Source organism: Oncorhynchus clarkii, chromosome 16 (assembly GCF_045791955.1).
Source record: "Oncorhynchus clarkii lewisi isolate Uvic-CL-2024 chromosome 16, UVic_Ocla_1.0, whole genome shotgun sequence".
Taxonomy (NCBI): domain Eukaryota; kingdom Metazoa; phylum Chordata; class Actinopteri; order Salmoniformes; family Salmonidae; genus Oncorhynchus; species Oncorhynchus clarkii.
The window spans coordinates 59,575,705-59,602,868 of NC_092162.1; the positions used below are offsets into that span (position 1 = coordinate 59,575,705).

Consider the following 27,164-nt stretch of genomic DNA (forward strand, 5'->3'; position numbering starts at 1 on the left):
TTTTCAGTAAGCATCTAAACTCTGGCTGAACTCAACTGTTTGAGTAATTGTGGCACTGCACACTGAGTAAAGTAACTGTACTATTGGGGTGTTGACGGCCTTGAACTTTGGTGCCACAGACCATGTGATCCATTAAGGTTATGGCCTCTGATCAAAGACCGTGTGTGTTACCAGTAAAGCAGCTTGAGGCAATTATTACAGTACATCATCATATATAGTAGGCCTGTAATAGAAAAGTGAAGTGAGTTCAATACTTTTATTGCAGATTTGTTTGTTTGCTTGTTTTGGGGTCTGTGTCTCAAATGACACTCAATTCCCTATATAGTGAAATACATTTGAGGCACAATATGGGGAATAGTGGTGAAATTGGAGATTTGCTTTGGAGATAACTTTGCTCCATATTTCAGAGAGTGAATCAGAGTGAGAAAGTAGTGTCAACATCGTCTGTGAAATACAACCACACTCTACAATGAAACAGTACCATCTTGTTCTGACATGGGTGTCTCTGTTGAGGTTCTCATAATGGTTCCACTGTAATTTATCCATTTAAATTAGGTAGAGGACATTAATAGAAGAGGACTTGTAGGTAGAGAATGTTTATCCCTGTTTGGTAATAGCCTGAAGCAGAGTTGAAAAAAAAGGTGACAAGCCCTCTTCAAGTCTCTTTCTCTCTTGTCACTTTTAGATCGTTAATGTTCAGATTCTCTCTCACACACCTTTTCTCCATCTCTGTCTCCATCTGATCTATGCCCTGTACTCATGATTGCATCACATCTATATTCCTGCCATTTTAAAATGCCCAGATCCCTGCAGCAGTTATACGTTGAAGAAACCCCTACAGTTTTGTATGTGATCTGTTGCCATAACTACCGTAGCAGAGGAACTAAGCACTCGTTTCCCACAAACAGAACAGACACCCTGCCCCCCCCGCCCTCCCTCCTCCCATTGGGTCCCCTGACTGGGTCATTAGCATAATGACTCACACAGAACTCTCCTCCAAGGGCCACCATTTGTGGGCTCAATGGATCCCTGTCATCGTCAAACATGTTTGTCTTATACTGAGGCTTTGTAGACATTACAGCTATGTTCTGCTGTTAAGTTACACTGCTACTTGACTGACATACCATTTAGATGTATTAAAAGGTATTGTATTGAGGATAAAAACCTGGACTAATATAAGACATTTTCTCCATTCTCCACACTATACTGCACTATCAAGCAAAAGAGTAGTAACTGCTCAGAGTGAAACTGAATAAAAATTACTTCAACGTTTTTTTTTTATTGTCCAGCCAAATTAACTGTAAGCTGATCAGAGATGTGGTTGTCTTACTATCAGGTATTTTTATTTATTTATATTGACCGTGACCTTTGACAGCAGTTACTGCCTTCTTGCTTGGTACACCCACTGAATACGTTTCCATGAGGATTTTTTAAAACAAACTTGTGTTCATATATTTATATGTGGCTATCAGTGTCATAGTTTGATACTTGTATCAGCAAAGAACAGTAAATAATACCAAGGTAAACCGTAGACACTGCTGCACAGAGCTCAGTGAAACCAAGGTTTTCCTTGTGTAACGAGTGCGCTGGGAGTCGGGAAGCAAGTTCAGGGAGTGAATCATTTAATAAATGAACGAAACATAATACAAAACAAGAAACACAAACGATGCACAGACAGGAAACAGAAACAATGATGACTGGGTAAGAAATCAAAAGTAGTCAGGAGCGGACCAGTCACCTCTGCTATGGCGCGGGAACCTGTCGATCCAGCTGAGGTGCGGGAGCATGGCGACCTAGAGCGCAGGAGAGAGCATACGTGACAGTACCCCCTCCCCGGCGCAGCTGGCTCCAGCCGCAGGACGCCAACCACAGGGTCAATCTCGGGGATCAGGAACGGACTAGTCGCCTCCGCTGAGGCGCAGAAACCTGATGAACCGGCTGAGGCATGAGAGCCTGATGAGCCGGTTCGTCAGGCATGGGAGTCTATCGATCCCACTGAGGTATGGAAACACGTCAAGCCAGCTGAGGCAGGGGAACCCGTCGAACCTACCAAGGCATGGGAATCCAACAAACTGGCTGAGGCCTTCCAGGTAGCTCCGGTTCTGACACCCGAACCCGACAGCACCGCCAAAAAACAAAAACAAGGGGGCCTCCCGGGTGGCGCAGTGGTTAAGGGCGCTGTACTGCAGCGCCAGCAGTGCCATCAGAGTCCCTGGGTTCGCGCCCAGGCTCTGTCGTAACCGGCCGCGACCGGGAGGTCCGTGGGGCTACGCACAATTGGCTTAGCGTCGCCCGGGTTAGGGAGGGCTTGGTCGGTAGGGGTGTCCTTGTCTCATTGCGCACCAGCAACTCCTGTGGCGGGCTGGGCGCAGTGTGCGCTAACCAAGGTGGCCAGGTGTTTCCTCCGGCGCATTGGTGCGGCTGGCTTCCGGGTTGGATGCGTGCTGTGTTAAGAAGCAGTGCGGCTTGGTTGGGTTGTGTATCGGAGGACGCATGACTTTCAACCTTCGTCTCTCCCGAGCCCGTACGGGAGTTGTAGCGATGAGACAAGATAGTAGCTACTACAACAATTGGATACCACGAAAAAGGGGTAAAAATGCAAAAACAACAACAAAAAACAAACAAAAAAAAACACTCCCTGATGCTTCCCTTTGGTGAGGCGTCATTCTGTAACGATATGTGCTGAGAGCCTGGAAGCAAGTTCAGGGAGTGAGTGTTTTAATAAATGAATGAAACATAATTCAAAACAAGAAACACGATCAACACACAGACAGGAAACTGAAACAGAAACAATGAACATAAGCCTGGGGAAGGAACATAAGGGAGTTGAATTCTGAAGTTTACATACACCTTAGCCAAATACATTTAAACTCAGTTTTTCACAATTCCTGACATTTAATCCCAGTAAAAATCCCCCGTCTTAATTCAGTTAGGATCACCACTTTATTTTAAGAATGTGAAATGTCAGAATAATAGTAGAGAGAATGATTTATTTCAGCTTTTATTTATTTCATCACATTCCCAGTGGGTCAGAAGTTTACGTACACTCAATTAGTATTTGGAAGCATTGCCTTTAAATTGTTTAACTTGGGTCAAACGTTTTGGTTAGCCTTCCACATGCTTCCCACAATAAGTTGGGTGAATTTTGGCCCATTCCTCCTGACAGAGCTGGTGTAACTGAGTCAGGTTTGTAGGCCTCCTTGCTCGCACACGCTTTTTCAGTTTTGCCCACAAATTTTCTATAGGATTGAGGTCAGGGCTTTGTGATGGCCACTCCAATACCTTGACTTTGTTGTTCTTAAGCCATTTTGCCACAACTTTGGAAGTATGCTTGGCGTCATTGTCCATTTTTAAAACCGATTTGCGACCTAGCTTTAACTTGACTGATGTCTTGAGATGTTGCTTCAATATATTCACATCATTTTCTTACCTCATGATGCCATTTTGTGAAGTGCACCAGTCCCTCCTGCAGCAAAGCACCCCCACCACATGATGCTGCCACCCCCATGCTTCACATTTGGGATGGTGTTCTTCGGCTTGCAAGTCTCCCCCTTTTTCCTCCAAACATAACAATGGTCATTATGGCCAAACAGTTCTATTTTTGTTTCATCAGACCACAGGACATTTCTCCAAAAAGTATGATCTTTGTCCCCATGTGCAGTTGCAAACCGTAGTCTGGCTTTTTATGGTGGTTTTGGAGCAGTGGCGTCTTCCTTGCTGAGCGGCCTTTCAGGTTATGTCGATATAGGACTCGTTTTACTGTGGATATAGATACTTTTGTACCTGTTTCCTCCAGCATCTTCACAAGGTCCTTTGCTGTTGTTCTGGGATTTATTTGCACTTTTTGCAGCAAAGTACATTCATCTCTAGGAGACAGAACGCGTCTCCTTCCTGAGTGGTGTGACGGCTGTGTGGTCCCATGGTGTTTATACTTGCGTACTATTGTTTGTACAGAAGAACATGGTACCTTCAGGCATTTTGAAATTGCTCCCAAGGATGAAACAGACTTCTAAAACCATGACATCATTTTCTGGAATTTTCCAAGCTCTTTAAAGGCACAGTCAACTTAGTGTATGTAAACTTCTGACCCACTGGAATTGTGATACAGTGAATTATAAGTGAAATAATCTGTCTGTAAACAATTGTTGGAAAAATGACTTGTGTCATGCACAAAGTAGATGTCCTAACCGACTTGTCAAAACTACAGTTTGTTAACAAAAAATTAGAGGAGTGGTTGAAAATGAGTGGTTGAAAATGAGTTTTAATGACTCCATCCTAAGTTTATGTAAACTTCTGACTTCAACTCTATATAGGGCAGGTAATCAAGGAGATGGAGTCCAGGTGAGTGTCATAATGCGCTGATGCGCATAACGATGGTGACAGGTGTGCGCCATAACGAGCAGCCTGGTGACCTAGAGGCCGGAGAGGGAGCACATGTGATACCTTGTTTTCACTGTAACTTTTTGCAGTTACTGCAAACATGAACCCCCATTTTCTCCATAACACAACACAATGGAGGCATAATATTTGTCCACATGATAAAGCATGTATTTAATGTATAAAAAATGTAAATATTCTGCCAGCAGTACTCTGTATAATTTTAAGGGCATTGGTTGAATTTATGCTGCTGCAAGAACACATTGTCGGCACACAGTTCAATTCAGCACGGAAGATTTATGCAAATAAAAATATATGATGGAGGAGCTTTTACCCCTACTACTTAGCAGCAGAATATGTGCTTTGTGTGTGGGGTCTATATTTAGAGACAGTGTAATTAACTTAACATTGCATTAAAATCAGGACTGTTTAATAATGAATTGCCTATTAAAATGCCTACACTCTTAAGGGAGGGGAGCCTGTTTACAGTTCGGTGAGCTGTGTTGTTTAGATGTTTGCACAAAACAGCTTGTTAAAAAAGCTGTGATCACCGCTCAGCGACAAACCAAAACACATGACATTGATGGGGAGGGATGCACCTATCTCATCCTCAGGCTGGGTACCTGTCTACCTGATGTTTCTGTATACGGGAAAGGGATATAGTGATGATGAACAGAGCTTTGTGTAATTTGAGCTTTGAGAAATCTCCTTTCACTGAAAAATAAACAATTGATCACAAAAAAAACGATGTCACAAGTTTACCTTGACAACATGTTGGCTACAGCAGAAACAGAGATAACTTCATGAATGTAACATTGTTGACCCTTTACTTTCTCCTCAGTGATCTGCAACTTCCGGAGCTCAGTATGTCAGGCCCTGGTTCTGGAGATAGGAGAGACTGTGCAGATCCTGGAGAAGACTGAAGGTAAGAGCTGCTGAGTGACCCTTTATAGAGAATACTAGTGAGTAACATTGTAAAGTTTAACCACTTTACCTTAATCTAAAGACAGCACTTCAGTGTGTGTATGTGTATTATGGGTAATAGTTATAGTCCTTGTTCAACTGGTTGATATGTATCTTTAATCTGTCTTTAGGCTGGTACAGAGGGTTTTCCACCAAGAAGCCTTCCATCAAGGTAAACATATCAATCAATCAATCATATTCTCTTCATTATGCAGAGGGGTCCTTTTAGACCAGGCAGCTATCAGACATTGTTTGTTTGAGGCTATTTATTTACAGCAACTTGATTCCTAATGAAAACCTCCATACCAGCACAACAACGCTAAGAAAAGTAAGCATGTTTGGGTGCAGAAATTAATATGTGTTGCTAGGTGCAATCAAGCATATTTCGTCTCTCTGTCCTCTATGCAGCAAAGAATACAATACACATTTAGATTTCTGGAGGCGTTGTATTGGACGAGTAGTGGTTAACGTACAATAAGACTTACGCAATTTATTTTCTCAGTTCACCACCTTACAGAGCCACCCACATATACTATTAATTTACTACAGAGCAAGGGCTCGATTTTTGTCTGGTGTTATGCGGTGCCAGTGTCAAATGCAGGTTAGTTTGCAATTTGTCATGTAAAAACTGGCGCACTGACATTTTCCAACCCTAACGCCAGGTTCGGCAATTTACCTGTCTTACAGTATATCAGTTCCTGAAAAACGGATATACTGTTCCTATATAGTGTATCCTTAAAAGCATGATCCAAAGTGCTAATGTCAGGCAGCGCTGATGTGGATATTTAAGACCAACCAAAAACTGGTTTTAGCGGTAACGCAGTTGGTTATGGCAATGCATTTGGACATCGGGAACACAGCCTATCCAACCGTGACGCACACTGCCCATATGCGTGTAGTGCTTTTGGTGCCTGTATGCTTCTTATTTAGAAACCCATTTTGTTTGATTTGATTAAAAAGCAAGCATAGCCTCCTGTCTTCTCAATTAAGTTTTTTTTTGTCTGCCCAATGCAATCGCGAAGTAGTCAAGACTGTCGATAAAGGATGGGGTTGGCTCCTGAGACCGCTTGGAAATACATCTTAATCCCAAAAGCTTTATTAAAATATCAAGTTTGAGAGGAGTAAAACAGTGAGCTGACATTCCCTTTTTATGTATGTATTGTAGGCAGGCCAACATTATTTTAGCCATGCAGGTCCCGTTTTGGACGTGCGTAAAACCAGCTCCATGATGTAGGCTATGTGTCTATGCCAATCATGAAACAAAAGATGAGAACCTCGGTGAATGCCGGTGAACCTGGTAATTAGAAGTTATTTGTAACCTGTCAAAATAGCTTGTTTTCTGTTTCATATGTTCAAAACCCAAGCCCTCCCTTAGACCTACTAGAACAAAGGCTGGTTCACCAGCAACACGTGTCTTTTAGATCCTGGCAACTATGATATCATGAGATTTTACATGCATTTGTTGTTGTTGTTGTTAATAAAAAACACAGCTTGTTTTTTGTTTAATTTTATTACAACCAAACTTATTAGAATGATTCACCTTCCTGATTTTATGGTGACAATGTCCGTGGCGCACTTGCAATGCAACTCTTGGAGTGTGTGAATGCGATCTGATGTGTAAAATGGTTCCGATTATGTTCAGAAAACAGGCCTATTTGTGAGCAGTATAACGGGGAGTGGACATTCTCCCTTTGTTTATATTGGATCTTTGTCCAGCTACTTTGAAAAGTTTGGATGTGCGTAAAACCCTCCATAGCCTGCATTGTTTTAATGTTATATGCCCAAGGGGAGAAATGATGGTGCCTGTGAGTTAGACATAGCCTATTTAAAACAAGTTGTTTTGTTTAGAATTTTATAAGAATTATTCATTATCTTTTTAGGCCTCATCAATAATTCATGTAATTTTGATTATTGACAATGTTTGGCTGGTCCATGCTCAGCAATAATGCAATTTACAATAGGTGCCTAGGTGCCTCATAAGGATCCGGAGAAGGCGAGTGGGAAAGCTGCCGTTACCGTCAATATTACTCGGCAACGTACAATCATTGGACAATAAATTAGACGAGGTACGATCACGAATATCCTACCAACAGGACATCAAAAACTGTAACATCTTATGCTTCACAGAATCGTGGCTGAATGATGACATGAATAATAAGCCAGCAGGATATAAGCTGCACCAGCTAGGTAGATCAGCACACAGACGTGCATATTTGTAAACAACAGCTTGTGCACATAATCTGAGGAAGTCTCTAGATTTTGCTCTCCTGAAGTGGAGTATCTTATGATAAACTGTAGACCTCACTATTTGCCAAGAGAGATTTCATCTATAATTTTTATGGCTGTTTACTTACCACCACAGATGGACGCTGGCACTAAGACCGCAAACAGGAAACCGCTCACCCAGAGGCGGAGCTCCTAGTGGCCGGGGACTGTAATGCAGGGAAACTAAAATCAGTTTGACCCATTTTCTATCAACAAGTTAAATGCGCAAGCATAGGAAAAGCAATTCTAGATCACCTGTGCTTCACACACAGAGATGCGTACAAAGCTCTCTCCCTCGGTCAATAAAAAGTGGTCAGATGAAGCAGATGCTAAACTACAGGACTGCTTTGCTATCACAGACTGGCACATGTTCCGGGATTCTTCCGATTGCATTGAGGAGGACACCACATCAGTCACTGGTTTATCAATAAGTGCATCGAGGACGTCGTCCCCACAGTGACTGTACATACATACCCCAAATAGAAGCCATGAATTACAGGCAACATTCGCACTGAGCTAAAGGGTAGAGCTGCTGTTTTCAAGGAGCGGGACTCTAACCCGGAAGCATAAGAAATCCTGCTATACCCTCAGATGAACCATCAAACAGGCAAAGCGCCAATACAGGGCTAAGGTTGAATTGTACTACACCGGCTCCGACGCTCGTCTTATGTGGCAGGGCTTGCAAACTATTACAGACTACAAAGGGAAGCACAGACACGAGTTGCCCAGTGACACGAGCCTACTAGACGAGCTAAATCACTTCTATGCTCGCTTCGAGGCAAGCAACATTGAGGCATGCATGAGAGCATCAGCTGTTCCGGATAACTGTTTGTTCACGCTCTCTGTAGCCGACGTGAGTAAGACCTTTAAACAGGTCAACATTCACAAGGCCGTGGGGCCAGACAGAATACCAGGACGTGTGCTCCGGGCATGTGCTGACCAACTGGCAGGTGTCTTCACTGACATTTTCAACATGTCCCTGATTGAGATTGTAATATCAACATGTTTCAAGCAGACCACCATAGGTCCCTGTGCCCAAGAACACTAAGGTAACCTGCCTAAATGACTACAGACCTGCCGCACTCACATCCGTAGCCATGAATTGCTTTGAAAGGCTGGTAATGGCTCACATCAACACCATTATCCAAGAAACCCTAGACCCGCTCCAATTTGCATACCGCCCAAACAGATCCAAATCAAATCAAATCAAATGTATTTATATAGCCCTTTGTACATCAGCTGATATCTCAAAGTGCTGTACAGAAACCCAGCCTAAAACCCCAAACAGCAAGCAATGCATGTGTAGAAGCACGGTGGCTAGGAAAAACTCCCTAGAATGGCCAAAACCTAGGAAGAAACCTAGAGAGGAACCAGGCTATGTGGGGTGGCCAGTCCTCTTCTGGCTGTGCCGGGTGGAGATTATAACAGAACATGGCCAAGATGTTCAAATGTTCATAAATGACCAGCATGGTCGAATAATAATAAGGCAGAACAGTTGAAACTGGAGCAGCAGCACGGTCAGGTGGACTGGGGACAGCAAGGAGTCATCATGTCAGGTATTCCTGGGGCATGGTCCTAGGGCTCAGGTCCTCCGAGAGAGACAAAGAAAGAGAGAATTAGAGAGAGTATATGTGGGGTGGCCAGTCCTCTTCTGGCTGTGCCGGGTGGAGATTATAACAGAACATGGCCAAGATGTTCAAATGTTCATAAATGACCAGCATGGTCGAATAATAATAAGGCAGAACAGTTGAAACTGGAGCAGCAGCACGGCCAGGTGGACTGGGGACAGCAAGGAGTCATCATGTCAGGTAGTCCTGGGGCATGGTCCTAGGGCTCAGGTCCTCCGAGAGAGAGAAAGAAAGAGAGAAGGAGAGAATTAGAGAACGCACACTTAGATTCACACAGGACACCGAATAGGACAGGAGAAGTACTCCAGATATAACAAACTGCCCCCCGACACATAAACTACTGCAGCATAAATACTGGAGGCTAAGACAGGAGGGGTCAGGAGACACTGTAGGTGTCCACAGATGATGCAATCTCTATTGCACTCCACACTGCCCGTTCCCACCTGGACAAAAGGAACACATATGTGAGAATGCTATTCATTGACTACAGCTCAGCGTTCGACACCATAATACCCTCAAAGCTCATCACTAAGCTAAGGACCCTGGGACTAAACACCTCCCTCTGCGACTGGATTCCCTCCTGTACTCCCTGTTCACCCACGACTGCGTGGCCAGGTACGACTCCAACACCATCATTAAGTTTGCAGACGACACAACAGTGGTAGGCCTGATTATCGACAACAACGAGACAGCCTATAGGGAGGAGGTCAGAGACCTGGCCGGGTGGTACCAGAATAACAACCTATCCCTCAACGTAACCAAGACTAAGGAGATGATTGTGGACTACAGGAAAAGGAGGACCGAGCACGCCCCCATTCTCATCAACGGGGCTGTAGTGGAGCAGGTTGAGAGCTTCATGTTCTTTGGTGTCCACATCACCAACAACCTAGAAAGGTCCAAACACACCAAGACAGTCATAAAGAGGGCACGACAAAGCCTTTTCCCCCACAGGAAACTAAAAAGATTTGGCATCGGTCCTCAGATACTCAAAACATCGAGAGCAACCTGACAACATCGAGAGCATCCTGACTGGTTGCATCACTACCTGGTACAGCAACTGCTCAGCCTCCAACCGCAAGGCACTACAGAGGGTAGTGCGTACGGCCCAGTACATCACTAGGACTAAGCTGCCTACCATCCAGGACCTCTACACCAGGCGGTGTCAGAGGAAGGCCCTAAAAATTGTCAAAGACCCCACCCCAGTCATGGACTGTTCTCGCCAAGTCTAGGACCAAAAGGCTTCTCAACAGATTTTACCCCCAAGCCATAAGACTCCTGAACAGGTAATCACATGGCTACCCAGACTATTTGCATTGCCTCCCCCCAACCCCTCTTTACACCGCTGCTACACTCTGTTTACCATATATGCATAGTAAATTTAACTATACATTCATGTACATACTACCTCAATTAGCCCGACTAACCGGTGCCCCCGCACATTGGCTACTTGGACTATCTGCATTGTGTCCCACCACCCGACAACCCCTCTTTTACGCTACTGCTACTCTCTGTTTACCATATATGCAGTCACTTTAACCATACCTACATGTACAGTTGAAGTCAGAAGTTTACATACACCTTAGCCAAATATATTTAAAATCAGTTTTTCACAATTTAATCCTAGTAAGCATTCCCTGTCTTAGGTCAGTTAGGATCACCACTTTATTTTAAGAATGTGAAATGTCAGAATAATAGTAGAGAGAATTATTTATTTCAGCTTTTATTTCTTTCATCACATTCCCAGTGGGTCAGAAGTTTACATACACTCAATAAGTATTTGATAGCATTGCCTTTAAATTGTTTAACTTGGGTCAAACGTTTTGGGTAGCCTCTCACAAGCTTCCCACAATAAGTTGGGTGAATTTTGGCCCATTTCTCCTGACAGAGCTGGTGTAACTGAGTCAGGTTTGTAGGCCTCCTTGCTCGCACACGCTTTTTCTGTTCTGCCCACACATTTTCTATAGGATTGAGGTCAGGGCTTTGTGATGGCCACTCCAATACCTTGACTTTGTTGTCCTTAAGCCATTTTGCCACAACTTTGGAAGTATGCTTGGGGTCATTGTCTATTTGGAAGACCTATTCGCGACCAAGCTTTAACTTCCTGACTGATGTCTTGAGATGTTGCTTCAATATATTCACATAATTTCCCTATCTCATTATGCCATCTATTTTGTGAAGTGCTCCAGTCCCTCCTGCAGCAAAGCATCCCCTCATCATGATGCTGCCATCCCCGTTCTTCATGGTTGGGATGGTGTTCTTTGGCTTGCAAGCCTCCCTCTTTTTCCTTCAAACACAACAATGGTCATTATGGCCAAACAGTTAAATTTTTGCTTCATCAGACCAGAGGACATTTCTCCAAAAAGTACGATCTTTGCCCCCATGTGCAGTTGCAAACCGTAGTCTGGCTTTTAAATGGCAGTTTTGGAGCAGTGCCTTCTTCCTTGTTGAGCAGCCTTTCAGGTTATGTCGATATACTGTAGGACTCGTTTTACTGTGGATATAGATACTTTTGTACCTGTTTCCTCCAGCATCTTCACAAGGTCCTTTGCTGTTGTTCTGGGATTGATTTGCACTTTTCGCACCAAAGTACGTTCATCTCTAGGAGACAGAACGTGTTTCCTTCCTGAGCAGTATGACGGCTGCGTGGGCCCATGATGTTTGCTCCCAAGGAAGAACCAGACCATTTTTCCTGATGTCTTGGCTGATTTCTTTTGATTTTCCCATGATGTCAAGCAAAGAGGAACTGAGTTTTACGGTAGACCTTGAAATACATCCACATGTACACCTCCAATTGACTCAAATGATGTCAATTAGCCTATCAGAAGCTTCTAAAGCCATGACATCATTTTCTGGAATTTTCCAAGCTGTTTAAAGGCACAGTCAACTTAGTGTATGTAGACTTCTGACCCACTGGAATTGTGATACAGTGAATTACAAGTGAAATAATCTGTCTGAAAACAATTGTTGGATAAATTACTTGTGTCATGCACAAAGTAAATGTTCTAACTGACTTGCCAAAACTATAGTTTGTTAACAAGAAATTTGTGGAGTGTATGTAAAGTGTATGTGAACTTCCGACTTCAACTGTACATACTACCTCAATTAGCCCGACTAACCGGTGCCGGTATATAGCCACGCTACTGTTATAGCCTCACTACTATATATAGCCTCGCTTCTGTTATTTTTCACTGTCTTTTTACTGTTGTTTTTTATTTCCTTAGTTATCTATTGTTCACCAAATACCTATTTTCTACTTAAAAATTGTACTGTTGCTTAGGGCTTGTAAGTCAGCATTTCACTGTTGTATTCGGCGCACGTGACAAATAATCTTTGATTTGATTTAGCCAATGTGTCAGTGTGAATGCCATGTGATTCCTTAGAACAAATGGGTTACATTTACATTTTGTTATTTCGTTTCTGTATTCTGTAAGCCATTTAAGAAACTATAGACTAACATCTGAAATTGAGTTAATTCCAAGGCAATACATTAAAAAGCACCATAAAATACACAACTTGAAGCAACCACATATTTCGCCATGGAGGACGTTCTGATTGGCCAGCGAGGAGCCAAGCCTTGACACACCCACAACCCAGCCCTTTTGCGTCAATGCCATCAAGTGTGCAGGTAATTGTGATAGTGAAAATAGCTAAAATATTTCCTCCTGCATTTAGATGTACCATTGCATTAGGTTGTTAAAATACAGCCACAAGTGTTTCACCGCTCATACAAAGAGGCCTATTTTGTGGTATCAAGTGTACTTTTCACCATTCATCTCTCTTCCAATGAGATGAGTATAGGGTTGTTAAATTCCTGGAATTTAAATTTCCTGGTTTTCCCCGAAATCCCAGTTGGATGGTTCCCTGAATCAGGATGGAATATGCATGAAACCCAGAGTCCTACAACCAAGATTTCTGGAAAACCAGGGAATTTATTGAAAATTCCAAGAATTTTGCCACCCTACATGAGTGTAAGAGGAGAATATGTTGGAGCATCTACGATAAAAGCCTGCAGCAGTTTGTGTTTAGCTGGGAGATGAGAGTTAGAGGGGAGGAGGATGTGGTCTCCTGCCATCCCACCCAGAGAGCCTGCTCAGCTGTTGTTCTGACATGCAGCTCCATGTAAACTGGCACACTACTCCAGATTGAGCTCAATTAACACAAGGCCTAGATAGGTACAGTAAAAAGACAATACTCTTACAGCTGCTAAAATAATCCTATATTTTAATAGCAATGTTTTGATTACTAAGTGTCTCTTTGTCAGGCTGACCACATTACTTTCGAAATCAAAGAGCATTCAAACAGTGTGCAGGTATTCATCTTATTTTTTCTATGGTATCATTACATTTTACATTAACATTTTAGTCATTTAGAACTGTAGTTCCCAACCGGGGGTACAAGGACCCCTGGGTGTACTTCGCCTATCCACAGGAGGTACAGTACTTAAGAAGACCCTTGAGACCATAGACCTACTGGTAAAATGCACAGGAGGGGGTACTTCAGGAATACGCCAGTCAGAGCAAAATTCCGTTTGTGCTACAGTAACCAAAAAATGCTGGGATCCACTGATTTAGCAGACGCTCTTATCCAGAGTGACTTACAGTTAGTGCATTCATCTTAAGATAGCTAGGTGAGACAACCACATATCACAGTCGTAGTAATACATGTTTTCCTCAAATAAGTTATCAGCAAAGTCAGTGCTAGTAGGAAAAGTCAAGTGCAAGTTTATTTGTTATTTTTTGGGGGTAGGGATAAGACTGAGTTTTCTTATTTAAGATACTCGTTGAAGAGGTATGGTTTCAGACATTTTCAGAAGATGGGCAGGGACTTTGTTCGCCTAGCATCAGATGGAAGCTGTTTCTATCATTGGGGTGCCTGGACAGAGAAGAACTTTGACTGGGCTGAGTGGGAGCTGACCTCCCGTTGGGGTGGGACAGCCAAGAGACCAAAGGTGGTACTGTTCCTTCCTGCAGCTGTGGAAGTTTATTGGATGTGTGTACCTTGCGTACACTATGTTTGAACTAAATATGTACAGTACCTCCAAGCAACGCACCACCATGGCTTCTGCCATCGATCAATATTCTGCACTGCAGTAAATTATTATGAAATATTACTGACACATCCTCTTCCGATACAATCGATTGTTTAGTAAACCATGTCTATTACCCGTTCCTCCGGCTTCATATTCCAAATCAAAATGTCTGACATCTGATACCAGTCACTCAGTCAGTATCTTAATAAGCTGGGAAACCAGTGATGCCTTAGCCTGGCCCTGGTCCCCAATCTGTATGTGGTCTACAATGTCATGACAGTGCTGGACAGAGGGATAAAGCACTGATCTACAGATCTGGGACCAGGCTACAGATACCTCTTTTGTCTCATCATTCTTTGAAACTGACCTGAAGTCAAAAGTCAGTAAGATCTAGAGTTATGTCAGATAACATACTGTTCCAGAAAGACACACAAAAACTTCTCACAATCCTGGCAGATCTCTCAAGGTCTTATGTGATGCTAATGCCCGTCCTGCTTTCACTACTTTCATGAGCTATTTACAGTCCCCCACCAACACACCTCCATTTTGTTATGTACTCTTCCTCCCACGCTCCCTCGCTCATACTCTCCCTGAGCTGCCACAATCAGCTGTGCATAATGTGGCCAATTCATAACATCTGTCAGATTATAGCAAAAAGAGGAACTGCACGGGTGGCAGTTTGCACTGTTCTGTCCTCCCCAACTCAGCTACAATTGGGCTGGCACTTCTGCATATGCAGCTTGTGTGTGTGTCTGTGTTTGTGTGTGTGCATGCGTGCTAGTGTATGTGTGTGTGTCAGAGAGAGTTAGAGCAGTATTAAAATAGCCACAATCTAAGAGTAGCTTGTTGCTACAGTAGTCTTTCTCTGTCAACACAGCTCTAGTCCTCTAACAACTGCTCCACATTACAGTTGACCAAAGCATAACAAGTACAACACAGGACACACATGCAACATGTGGGACATACTGTTTACATGCATGTAGACAACTATGGTCTTCAGTTGCAGGACCTTGCTACTCTCTTTTTAACACTTTTGCCCTATCCATCCAGCAGGGTATATTCCCAGCCAGCTATGTCCACCTGAAGAAATCCACAGTCAGCAACAGAGGGTGAGTCTCTTCCTGTTAAGTCATAAGACCACTGTGATAGATGAGATAAGTGGAACAGGAGCATTGGTTCATGGAAGTCAAAGGAAGCGTTGTCTTTCCCACAACATTCTGTCATGCTGCCATTGGGTCAGATTCAATGATGGTGTGTGCATGTCTTGCCCATTTCTGTGGCCTCATTTCCATCATCACTGATCTGTGAGGAGCTATACTTAAACAGCATTAGTTCTGCTTTGCCCCCCCCCCACACACACACACACACACACACACACACACACCCTCCAACGGACACACACGACAGCAGTGGTCATCAGAGCTGTTCAAGGCACAAAAGCTGTTCATGGCAGTGGAAGCAGAGAGCAGGCAGAGCAAAGACAGGCAGGCAGGCAGGCAGGCAGCTATTTATCAGCTAGTGTTGATGGAGATTAGGCTAGGATCAGTATCTTTACAGTGTGGACTGGGTGGCTACTTCACAGTGTGGGCACGGAGGATACTTCACAGTGTGGACAGGGAGGATACTTCACAGTGTGGACTGGGGGGATACTTCACAGTGTGGACTGGGAGGATACTTCACAGTGTGGACTGGGAGGATACTTCACAGTGTGGACTGGGGGGATACTTCACAGTGTTGACAGGGAGGATACTTCACAGTGTGGACTGGGGGGATACTTCACAGTGTGGACTGGGAGGATACTTCACAGTGTGGACTGGGGGGATACTTCACAGTGTGGACTGGGGGGATACTTCACAGTGTGGACTGGGGGGATACTTCACAGTGTGGACTGTGAGGATACTTCACAGTGTTGACAGGGAGGATACTTCACAGTGTTGACAGGGAGGATACTTCACAGTGTGGACTGGGTGGATACTTCACAGTGTTGACAGGGAGGATACTTCACAGTGTGGACTGGGAGTATACTTCACAGTGTTGACAGGGAGGATACTTCACAGTGTTGACAGGGAGGATACTTCACAGTGTTGACAGGGAGGATACTTTACAGTGTTGACAGGGAGGATACTTCACAGTGTGGACAGGGAGGATACTTCACAGTGTTGACAGGGAGGATACTTCACAGTGTGGAATGGGGGGATACTTCACAGTGTGGACAGGGAGGATACTTCACAGTGTTGACAGGGAGGATACTTCACAGTGTGGAATGGGGGGATACTTCACAGTGTTGACAGGGAGGATACTTCACAGTGTGGACTGGGAGGATACTTCACAGTGTTACACCAACGCCCTCCAGTGCCGCTATAGCACATAGGACCTAGTCAGAGATCTCTCGTTTGCTTTTAAAACAATGACATTTTAACATTTAAATTCCCATTTCTGTAATCTAGCAGACACTCTATTCCAGAGCAATTAGGGTTTAGTGCCTTGCTCAAGGGAACATCGACAGATTTTTTATCTAGTTGACTAGGGGATTCGAACTAGCGACCTTTCAGTTACTTGCCCAATACTCTTAACCGCTAGGCTACCTGACACCCAATCATCAATTAACGGTGCAGAAGTTGGTATTGTGACACTTCCCCGCTCAGAGTTGCCCTTGAGATATGTGCATTGCTGTTCAGTGTGGTTAATGATGTGAAACACCTACAGATGTAGGAACTTAATTTGATCACTCTTTTGTTGCTGAGAACTTTCCTACACAGCATGAAATTGAAACTTGTAGTGTATTCAAGGTTTAAGAAGGCTTCTAAAGTTTGTAATTTCTACTTTAAAATGTCAGACTTGATTTGCCCTAAAGAAAAAGTTATCAACCCCTACAAATAATGTCCATGAATTAGAAACCAGATAATAATTCACATTTCATGTTGCTGCGAGATTATTTTCCTACTGTGGAAAACTGGCTAAAATTAACATCATGTACATCTGTACGGTTTCTCCTCAGTTCTTCCAATGCATCACATCTATGCTGGAGATATAGAGTATCATTCTAACTTGTTATGTAATGAATGAACTGTCTTATGGTTTTAACTAGACCCATTTTATATAGAACAACATGTAAAAGGTCAGCAATGCATAGTTGTACATTATGGAATCCAAAACCACAGTGCATAGAACCACATCTCACAACATAACCTGGCTGTCTTCTCTCTGTCTTGCTTAAGGTCTTTCTCTTGTCTTACATTTTGTCTCATGGTTGGCACTCTGAACAATAAATTATGTCTATTGTGTTTTTGCTCTAATGATCCATTGTAATCCTAATTTCACAAAGCTCATTACTGTGTAATGTTTTATTATTTTGAATCATGAGTTATGTCATTACAGTGTCAGCTCAGGGCAGTGATCTAAATGTGTGTGTATGTGTGAGTGAGTGTGTGCATGCATGCTTGAGTGTGTGTATGTATCCATGTGTGTTTGTGCGTGCGTTCAATTATTTCTGTTTTTGTTTCTCTATTTGTTTCCCTCTGTCAAATCTGAATATTTCTGAGTGTCTGACTCTGTTTCTATAACTGTGTGTCTCACCCTAGGGTGTGTGAGACGGTGGTGCCTCTGGAAGATCCTATCATCACTGAGACCACCTCCACCCTGCAGGAATGGGGCGTGCTGTGGAAGCAACTCTACGTGGTGAGTACCGTTTCACCTTTCACTGGGAGACCTCTGTCTAGTGTCGAGGAAACACTGGGTTCGTTTAGATGCAATGTGCAGGGTTAGAAGATCATCGGAAAGGGAACAAGAAATGGGAGCTGCATCCATCCATGCATTACATACTCAGCTCAAGGGATTTGATGAGAGACATTTTTACCTACAGTATGCAGTTTCCATCCACCTCATTCAATACCTGAAAAGCCCATGTCTATTTGCAAGAACTGCGGGATAGTAAGAAACCATTGGGGTTGAACACACTGTACTGCAAATACAGCCCCTTCCCATGAATCCCCATAACATGTCCTAAAGGCTGCCACTCCACTCTATGTCTTCATATTACTGTAAAACCCAAAATAGTCATTGGCCATAAATAATGTCCTAGATAGCTAGCTGTCATAGGCAATTTCACTGTATGTCACTCTGCTGTTACCACAGTTCTTTGTCTAGCCTCGTCCCAGATCTCTATGTGCAGTAGCCAACTCCTCTATCGTTGGCATGCCATTCATACCAATGATAGTCAGAAGAGATAGCTAAAGCCCACACAGATCTGGCCCAGGCTAATGTTTACCTGTCATGGTCTATTATAACATCAACTTAAAACCCAATACAGTTCTGTACATTCAGCCAGCATCCTCATCCTCCTCTCACTTTATAAATGGTCCATGAGACCTAAATAAACCCTTATCATGCTAAATGTAGAGGGGGCAGGAGCCAGGGGGATGTAGCTACTGAATGTAGCTGCAGCTTGAGCTGAGAGGAGGGAGATGTTGTCGAGCTGGCAGCGTGTTTTTACGTAACCTCTCACTGAGGACTGCTCATGCTCAGAGGAGCCAAGGAGCCTGGGGCGGCACTGTGGTGATGTAACTTCCTGTCAAGCACGACTAATACAAACCATTGATTTAACACTGCACTCATTCTGCCCCCCTGTTTGGTAGCCAGTGCAGCCAGTCACCACCACTGTTACCATCCATAAAAAGCAGGATGTATCATTGGCTAGATGTTGACAAGTTTATTAGATTTTTCCTTGAATGTTTTGCCCTCGAGGCGTTTTGCTGCCAATTAGAATTCATAGTGGTACTTCAGGGAGCGATGGCTTGAGCATTAATGTGTATCTGTTGTAATGTACATAATTAGACCTTACAGAACAGCCGTCCGAGATGCCTCATCAACTCTGACTAAAATCTTTGTTTTCCTACAGCCATGAGCAGTTTGAGAACATGGAATGTTTACCCTCATTAAATGTACATGAACGTTGTGGATGCGCTTAATCTTTGCACTTATTTAAACAAACCTGGGAAGTAGTGTGCGCTGCTCAATTAAAAGTGATGTCCTTGGTCATGGAGAAAAGTTTGTTTCCATGAACCTGTGGCTGATGAAACCCTGTATCACCTGTAGGTCAACTGAGTAGGACTTAAAAAATATTATTTTCCTAATTAATTATGTTAGAACTCATATGGTAACTAGGTAGCCTCCAATGGAACTCGTATGGTAACTAGGTAGCCTCCAATGGAACTCGTATGGTAACTAGTTAGCCTCCAGTAGAACTCATATGGTAACTAGGTATTCTCCAATGGAACTTGTATGGTAACTAGGTAGCCTCCAATGGAACTCGTATGGTAACTAGGTAGCCTCCAATGGAACTTGTATGGTAACTAGGTAGCCTCCAATGGAACTCGTATGGTAACTAGGCAGCCTCCAGTGGAACTCATATGGTAACTAGGCAGCCACCAGTAGAACTCATATGGTAACTAGTTAGCCTCCAGTAGAACTCATATGGTAACTAGTTAGCCTCCAATGGAACTCATATGGTAACTGGATAGCCTCCAGTGGAACTCATATGGTAACTAGGCAGCCGCCAGTGGAACTCATGGTAACTAGGCAACCTCCAGTAGAACTCATATGGTAACTGGGTAGCCTCCAGTAGAACGCATATGGTAACTAGTTAGCCTCCAATGGAACTCATATGGTAACTAGGTAGCCTCCAGTGGAACTCATATGGTAACTAGGCAGCCGCCAGTGGAAATCATATGGTAACTAGGCAGCCTCCAGTAGAACTCATATGGTAACGAGGCAGCCTCCAGTAGAACTCATATGGTAACTAGGCAGCCGCCAGTGGAACTCATATGGTAACTAGGCAGCCTCCAGTAGAACGCATATGGTAACTAGGCAGCCGCCAGTGGAACTCATATGGTAACTGGGTATTCTCCAGTAGAACTCATATGGTAACTGGATAGCCTCCAGTAGAACTCACATGGTAACTAGGTAGCCTCCAGTAGAACTCACATGGTAACTAGGTAGCCTCCAGTAGAACGCATATGGTAACTAGGTAGCCTCCAGTAGAACCACTAGGCAGCCTCCAGTGGAACTCATATGGTAACTAGGTAGCCGCCAGTGGAAATCATATGGTAACTAGGCAGCCTCCAGTAGAACTCATATGGTAACGAGGCAGCCTCCAGTAGAACTCATATGGTAACTAGGCAGCCGCCAGTGGAACTCATATGGTAACTAGGCAGCCTCCAGTAGAACGCATATGGTAACTAGGCAGCTGCCAGTGGAACTCATATGGTAACTGGGTATTCTCCAGTAGAACTCATATGGTAACTGGATAGCCTCCAGTAGAACTCACATGGTAACTAGGTAGCCTCCAGTAGAACTCACATGGTAACTAGGTAGCCTCCAGTAGAACGCATATGGTAACTAGGTAGCCTCCAGTAGAACCACTAGGCAGCCTCCAGTGGAACTCATATGGTAACTAGGTAGCCTAGTAGGACTTGTATTTTTTTTTCTATCTTCTTAATTAATTATACGAGTATTTTAGCATATGGTATCATATGTAACCTCCAGTAGCAAAGAAAGATCCTTGTTGGTTGTTAATAACAGAGAACAGGCTTCACTGAACCATTTTCCTTAATAGCTGCATAATTCCGGCATAATTATTTCATGACACAACCATGTCACAGTGTGTTTTATTAACACTCATTACACTTTCATAACCCTGACCTTCTTCTGTCAGGAGGAACACCTGCACTCTGACAGTATCTAGTTGGTTAGCTGTGTGTTTCATAATGGAAGTATATTTAAAACCAGGGATCGAATCATGAGGCTGCCTGGAGTTGGAGGTACTGGGTTCTCCCATAGCAGACCAGGGAACTCTCATCAACATAGGGGTACTAACATGGAAACGGCATTGTTCAGACCAATATACAGTAGGCATACTATAGTGTGGGAGTCTCCAAGACTCAATGTGTATTGAACCATGTAATGTCATATGCAATGTTCTATGTTTTGATCATATTGTTGTGTATGTGATCCACACAGAAGCACAAGGTGGACCTGTTCCACAAACTGCGTCATGTGATGAATGAGCTCATCGACCTGCGCCGGCAGCTCATCCAGGGTCACCTGGCCCAAGACCAGACCAGAGAGATCAAACGCCACATCACTGTGCGCCTGGACTGGGGCAACGAGTGAGTTACTGTACTGTATCGCATGGGCAAGAGACCATATTGAGTGTGACCGTGTGTGTGTGTGTGTATAACACTGTATCATGTTACAGTATATAATGTAGATGTAATGTAATGACACAGTCATTTAGCAGATGTGTCTATCCGAAGAGACTTCTAGTACTTATCAGAGTACTTATGCAATACTCTATAGTTGGACCCAAGGGGAAGGAATTGATCCCAGGTCCTTGGTGTTGCCAGGACCATGCTCTATCCATCCTACGGGTGCTCCTATGTTGTGCTCCTATCTTTTTAAAGTTTGCAGCACCAGTGCTACCAAGGAAAATTGTAATTTAGAGCCCTGGACATGATGCTGTGCTGTTGATGAGAACATTGTCAACATCAGATATAAATTCCTGCTGTGCCCATAGAAGAGGAAGCCATGTGAATTATATTGTGCTTACTGAATGAAGTAATGTGAGCTATCCTTACTGATTGATCCTACGTTATCAACTAGATTAGTAGCCACCCGTAGAGAGAGCTCTCTCGGCTCCATCCTCATCATCCAAGGAAGAGCTTAAAATGAAAAGGCCATATGTTGGGTCAACTTGAAATGTTCCCTTAATCTTAGTTAAATGGATTTGGGTGATTTAGATACTTAAAAAATATGTATATTTAGCTAAACTGCATACAACATAAAAACACTGTTTAGTTGGGAAGTTGTATGAATGTTAACGTGTTGCCAATGAGCTAATTAGTTGTTCAGACAGTACTTATTAATGAGGAAATGCTTTTTGAATGTCAGTTGTGTTTTCTTGGATGGTTAATGTTATGATTTGTGGACTCCCCATCTCTCTCTCTCTCTCTCTCTCTCTCTCTCTCTCTCTCTCTCTCTCTCTCTCTCTCTCTCTCTCTCTCTCTCTCTCTCTCTCTCTCTCTCTCTCTCTCTCTCTCTCTCTCTCTCTCTCTCTCTCTCTCTCTCTCTCTCAATAGGCACCTTGGCTTGGACCTTGTTCCTAGAAAGGAGTTTGAAATGGTGGATCAGGATCATATCAGTGTATCTGAACTCTACAAATTGGTACTGTGAACATATGAAACTTTTTCTGTAATTGGTGCATTCTGTACATGGCCATATTATGTGGGTGTTATGGGTGAATGCAAATGTATTACACATCGTTAGCCCTGTCAACCCCCTGGCAATTATTGATAGCCCTGTCAACCCCCTGGCCATTATCGTTATCTCTGTCAACCGCCTGGCCATTATCGTTATCTCTGTCAACCCCCTGGCAATTATTGATAGCCCTGTCAACCTCCTGGCCATTATTGTTATCTCTGTCATCCCCTTGGCCGTTATTGTTATCTCTGTCAACCCCCTGGCCATTATCGTTAACTCTGTCAACCCCCTGGCCATTAAGAAAACAGTGACCCTCAAGATGCAGGTCATGAATCTTGTTCTAGAGGCAGCTCTGGTCACTAGCTGGCACAGCCACAAAGTCATCAATTATTTGTATTTAAAAAAAAAAACCTAACCCTAACCATGCTGTTAACCTTAATGCCTAACCCTAACCTTAAATTAAGACCAAAAAGCACATTTTTTTTCATGGATTTTTACAATATAGCCAATTTTGTCCTTGCAGCTCAGTTCTGCCTCCAGGACAAGACTCATCCCAATACACGTCAACCTGCCCTCAAGATGTGCATTTACTATGCATTATTATACATGCATAGTGTTCTTCCACAGATATTATACATGCATAGTGTACTTCCACAGATATTATACATGCATAGTGTACTTCCACAGATATTATACATGCATAGATATTATACATGCATAGTGTACTTCCACAGATATTATACATGCATAGTGATATTATACATGCATAGTGTACTTTCACAGATATTATACATGCATAGTGTACTTCCACAGATATTATACATGCATAGTGTACTTCCACAGATATTATACATGCATAGTGTACTTCCACAGATATTATACATGCATAGTGTACTTCCACAGATATTATACATGCATAGTGTACTTCACAGATATTATACATGCATATTATACATGCATAGTGTACTTCCACAGATATTATACATGCATAGTGTACTTCCACAGATATTATACATGCATAGTGTACTTCCACAGATATTATACATGCATAGTGTATCCACAGATATTATACATGCATAGTGTACTTCCACAGATATTATACATGGATAGTGTACTTCCACAGATATTATACATGCATAGTGTACTTCCACAGATATTATACATGCATAGTGTACTTCCACAGATATTATACATGCATAGTGTACTTCCACAGATATTATACATGCATAGTGTACTTCCACAGATATTATACATGCATAGTGTACTTACACAGATATTATACATGCATAGTGTACTTCCACATATATGACTCTTGTGTGTGATAGTATTCTAATAGAAGTGTGTGGGTGTTAATTATTTATTTGTATGGTACACTGACACAGAGAGAGTGTTTATGCAAATGAATGTTGGATTCTGTTTGCGTGTGAGTGTGTGTGTGCATAGGAAGGAGTTCTAAACTGTAGTAACGTAGGGTAGGAGGGAGTTCTAAACTGTAGTAACGTAGGGTAGGAGGGAGTTCTAAACTGTAGTAATGTAGGGTAGGAGGGAGTTCTAAACTGTAGTAACGTAGGAAGGAGTTCTAAACTGTAGTAACGTAGGAAGGAGTTCTAAACTGTAGTAACGTAGGGTAGGAGGGAGTTCTAAACTGTAGTAACGTAGGGTAGGAGGGAGTTCTAAACTGTAGTAACGTAGGGTAAGAGGGAGTTCTAAACTGTAGTAACGTAGGAGGGAGTTCTAAACTGTAGTAACGTAGGGTAGGAGGGAGTTCTAAACTGTAGTAACGTAGGGTAGGAGGGAGTTCTAAACTGTAGTAACGTAGGGTAAGAGGGAGTTCTAAACTGTAGTAATGTAGGAGGGAGTTCTGAACTGTAGTAACGTAGGGTAAGAGGGAGTTCTAAACTGTAGTAACGTAGGGTAGGAGGGAGTTCTAAACTGTAGTAACGTAGGGTAGGAGGGAGTTCTAAACTGTAGTAACGTAGGGTAGGAGGGAGTTCTAAACTGTAGTAACGTAATGTAGTAGGGAGTTCTAAACTGTAGTAACGTAGGGTAAGAGGGAGTTCTAAACTGTAGTAACGTAGGATGGAGTTCTAATCTATAGTAACGTAGGAGTGAGTTCTAAACTATAGTAATGTAGGATGGAGTTCTAAACTGTAGTAACGTATTGTAGGCGGGAGTTCTAAACTGTAGTAACGTAGGAGTGAGTTCTAAACTGTAGTAACGTAGGAGGGAGTTCTAAACTGTAGTAACGTAGGAGGGTGTTCTAAACTGTAGTAACGTATTGTAGGCGGGAGTTCTAAACTGTAGTAACGTAGGAGTGAGTTCTAAACTGTAGTAACGTAGGAGGGAGTTCTAAACTGTAGTGTAGTAACTGTAGTAATGTAGGAGGGTGTTCTAAACTGTAGTAACGTAGGGTAAGAGGGAGTTCTAAACTGTAGTAACGTAGGGTAAGAGGGAGTTCTAAACTGTAGTAACGTAGGGTAGGAGGGAGTTCTAAACTGTAGTAACGTAGGGTAGGAGGGAGTTCTAAACTGTAGTAATGTAGGAGGGAGTTCTAAACTGTAGTAACGTAGGGTAGGAGGGAGTTCTAAACTATAGTAATGTAGGAGGCAGATCTAAACTAAAGTAATGTAGGAGGGTGTTCTAAACTATAGTAATGTAGGAGTGAGTTCTAAACTATAGTAATGTAGGAGGCAGATCTAAACTAAAGTAATGTAGGAGGGTGTTCTAAACTATAGTAATGTAGGAGTGAGTTCTAAACTATAGTAATGTAGGAGGGAGTTCTAAACTGTAGTAATGTAGGAGGGAGTTCTAAGCTATAGCAATGTAGGAGGGAGTTCTAAGCTATAGTAATGTAGGAGGGAGTTCTAAACTGTATTAACGTAGGGTAGGAGGGATTTCTAAAATGTAGTAACGTAGGGTAGGAGGGAGTTCTAAACTATAGTAATGTAGGAGGGAGTTCTAAGCTAAGTTTACACCTCCAGTGAAAGAATACTCAGCCAGATCCAGAATTAGCTAAGTGTAGTCACTGCTCAGAGTAGGTAGATAGATGCCCATGTCATGTTTTGGGGGAAGCCATCTTGGAAATGGTAGACCCAGTCTGACCAATAGTCCAACTTCCCAGCGGTCGCCTATTATACCTGTGCCGTTTGTTGCGGCTTTGCAGGAAGATTGTTAGTGCAGTAAGTGCTTGGCCCAGAAACAACAGCATGGCGCATCCCTGCCAAAAAGCCTCCTCACTCTGTCGATGAAAGTGAGCTTGTTTTTGGCAGGATACACAGGCCTTGGCGCCTCTTCAGGCAGGAGTAAAGGAGATCTCTAAGGTTGCAGAGCACAGAGGTGTGTGTGTGTGTGATTATGTGTGTGTGTAGGTGATACAGGCTTTGTCCTCTTGTCTCCAACGGGCTAACGCTCTACCTCGTGGGCTTATTTTAGGGATACAGCTCACTGAAGCAGCCTCTTGGCAAAATTGGTGGGCGCCTTTTCATCAGATTTCATGCATCTATTGCACTGTACTATACAACAGGTGTGGGTTCTTTGTGAGGCCCGATTTGAGGTGTACAAACCAAACAAGTTTATTGATCATGAGTAAGAAGGCAATAAAATGGGTTGACTAAACTGAAATCTCTCTCTTTCCCTCTGTGTACCCCACAGCATGCATCCAGCCGACACAGTGGCCAGCCAAGCACAAACCAGGTATGACCTCAATTAAATCTATGACACTAGATAACCAGTTGAGATACAGTATATGAGAACTTGACACGCCACAATTTTTTATGATTACCAACACTTTGTCACTCATTTAATTGAAAATATAATTTTACTGATAAAACACATGGCACCATTTTGAATGATCAACTTCGCCATCAACACTACCATAAACACAAACACAAATCCATTCAATGTGAACAATCACCTAGCTTGCAAACCACATCCACTATAATGTCTACTACACAGTGACAACCTTCACAGGATAGATATACAGTGGGGCAAAAAAGTATTTAGTCAGCCACCAATTGTGCAAGTTCTCCCGCTTAAAAATATGAGAGAGGCCTGTAATTTTCATCATAAGTACACTTCAACTATGACAGACAAAATTAGAAAAAAAAATCCAGAAAATCACATTGTAGGATTTTTAATGAATTTATTTGCAAATTATGGTGGAAAATACGTATTTGGTCACCTACAAACAAGCAAGATTTCTGGCTCTCACAGACCTGTAACTTCTTCTTTAAGAGGCTCCTCTGTCCTCCACTCGTTACCTGTATTAATGGCACCTGTTTGAACTTGTTATCAGTATAAAAGACCTGTCCACAACCTCAAACAGTCACACTCCAAACTCCACTATGGCCGAGACCAAAGAGCTGTCAAAGGACGCCAGAAACAAAATTGTAGACCTGCACCAGGCTGGGAAGACTGAATCTGCAATAGGTAAGCAGCTTGGTTTGAAGAAATCAACTTTGGGAGCAATTATTAGGAAATGGAAGACATACAAGACCACTGATATTCTTCCTCGATCTGGGGCTCCACGCAAGATCTCACCCCGTGGGGTCAAAATTATCACAAGAACGCTGAGCAAAAATCCCAGAACCATACGGGGGGACCTAGTGAATGACCCGCAGAGAGCTGGGACCAAAGTAACAAAGCCT

The 27,164-nt window shown here is 43.0% G+C and overlaps 1 protein-coding gene across 1 annotated transcript in view; it reads left to right on the top strand.

The window, feature by feature from the left end:
- Window positions 1–27,164, top strand: part of LOC139368850 (dedicator of cytokinesis protein 3-like) — a 93,365-nt gene that overhangs the window by 24,730 nt on the left and 41,471 nt on the right. The window contains exons 2-8 of the mRNA XM_071108264.1: window positions 5,219–5,302; window positions 5,472–5,512; window positions 15,316–15,371; window positions 17,844–17,940; window positions 21,280–21,428; window positions 22,398–22,482; window positions 26,170–26,211. Coding sequence (XP_070964365.1) covers window positions 5,219–5,302; window positions 5,472–5,512; window positions 15,316–15,371; window positions 17,844–17,940; window positions 21,280–21,428; window positions 22,398–22,482; window positions 26,170–26,211 — 554 coding nt within the window. The remainder of the gene's footprint in view (window positions 1–5,218; window positions 5,303–5,471; window positions 5,513–15,315; window positions 15,372–17,843; window positions 17,941–21,279; window positions 21,429–22,397; window positions 22,483–26,169; window positions 26,212–27,164) is intronic.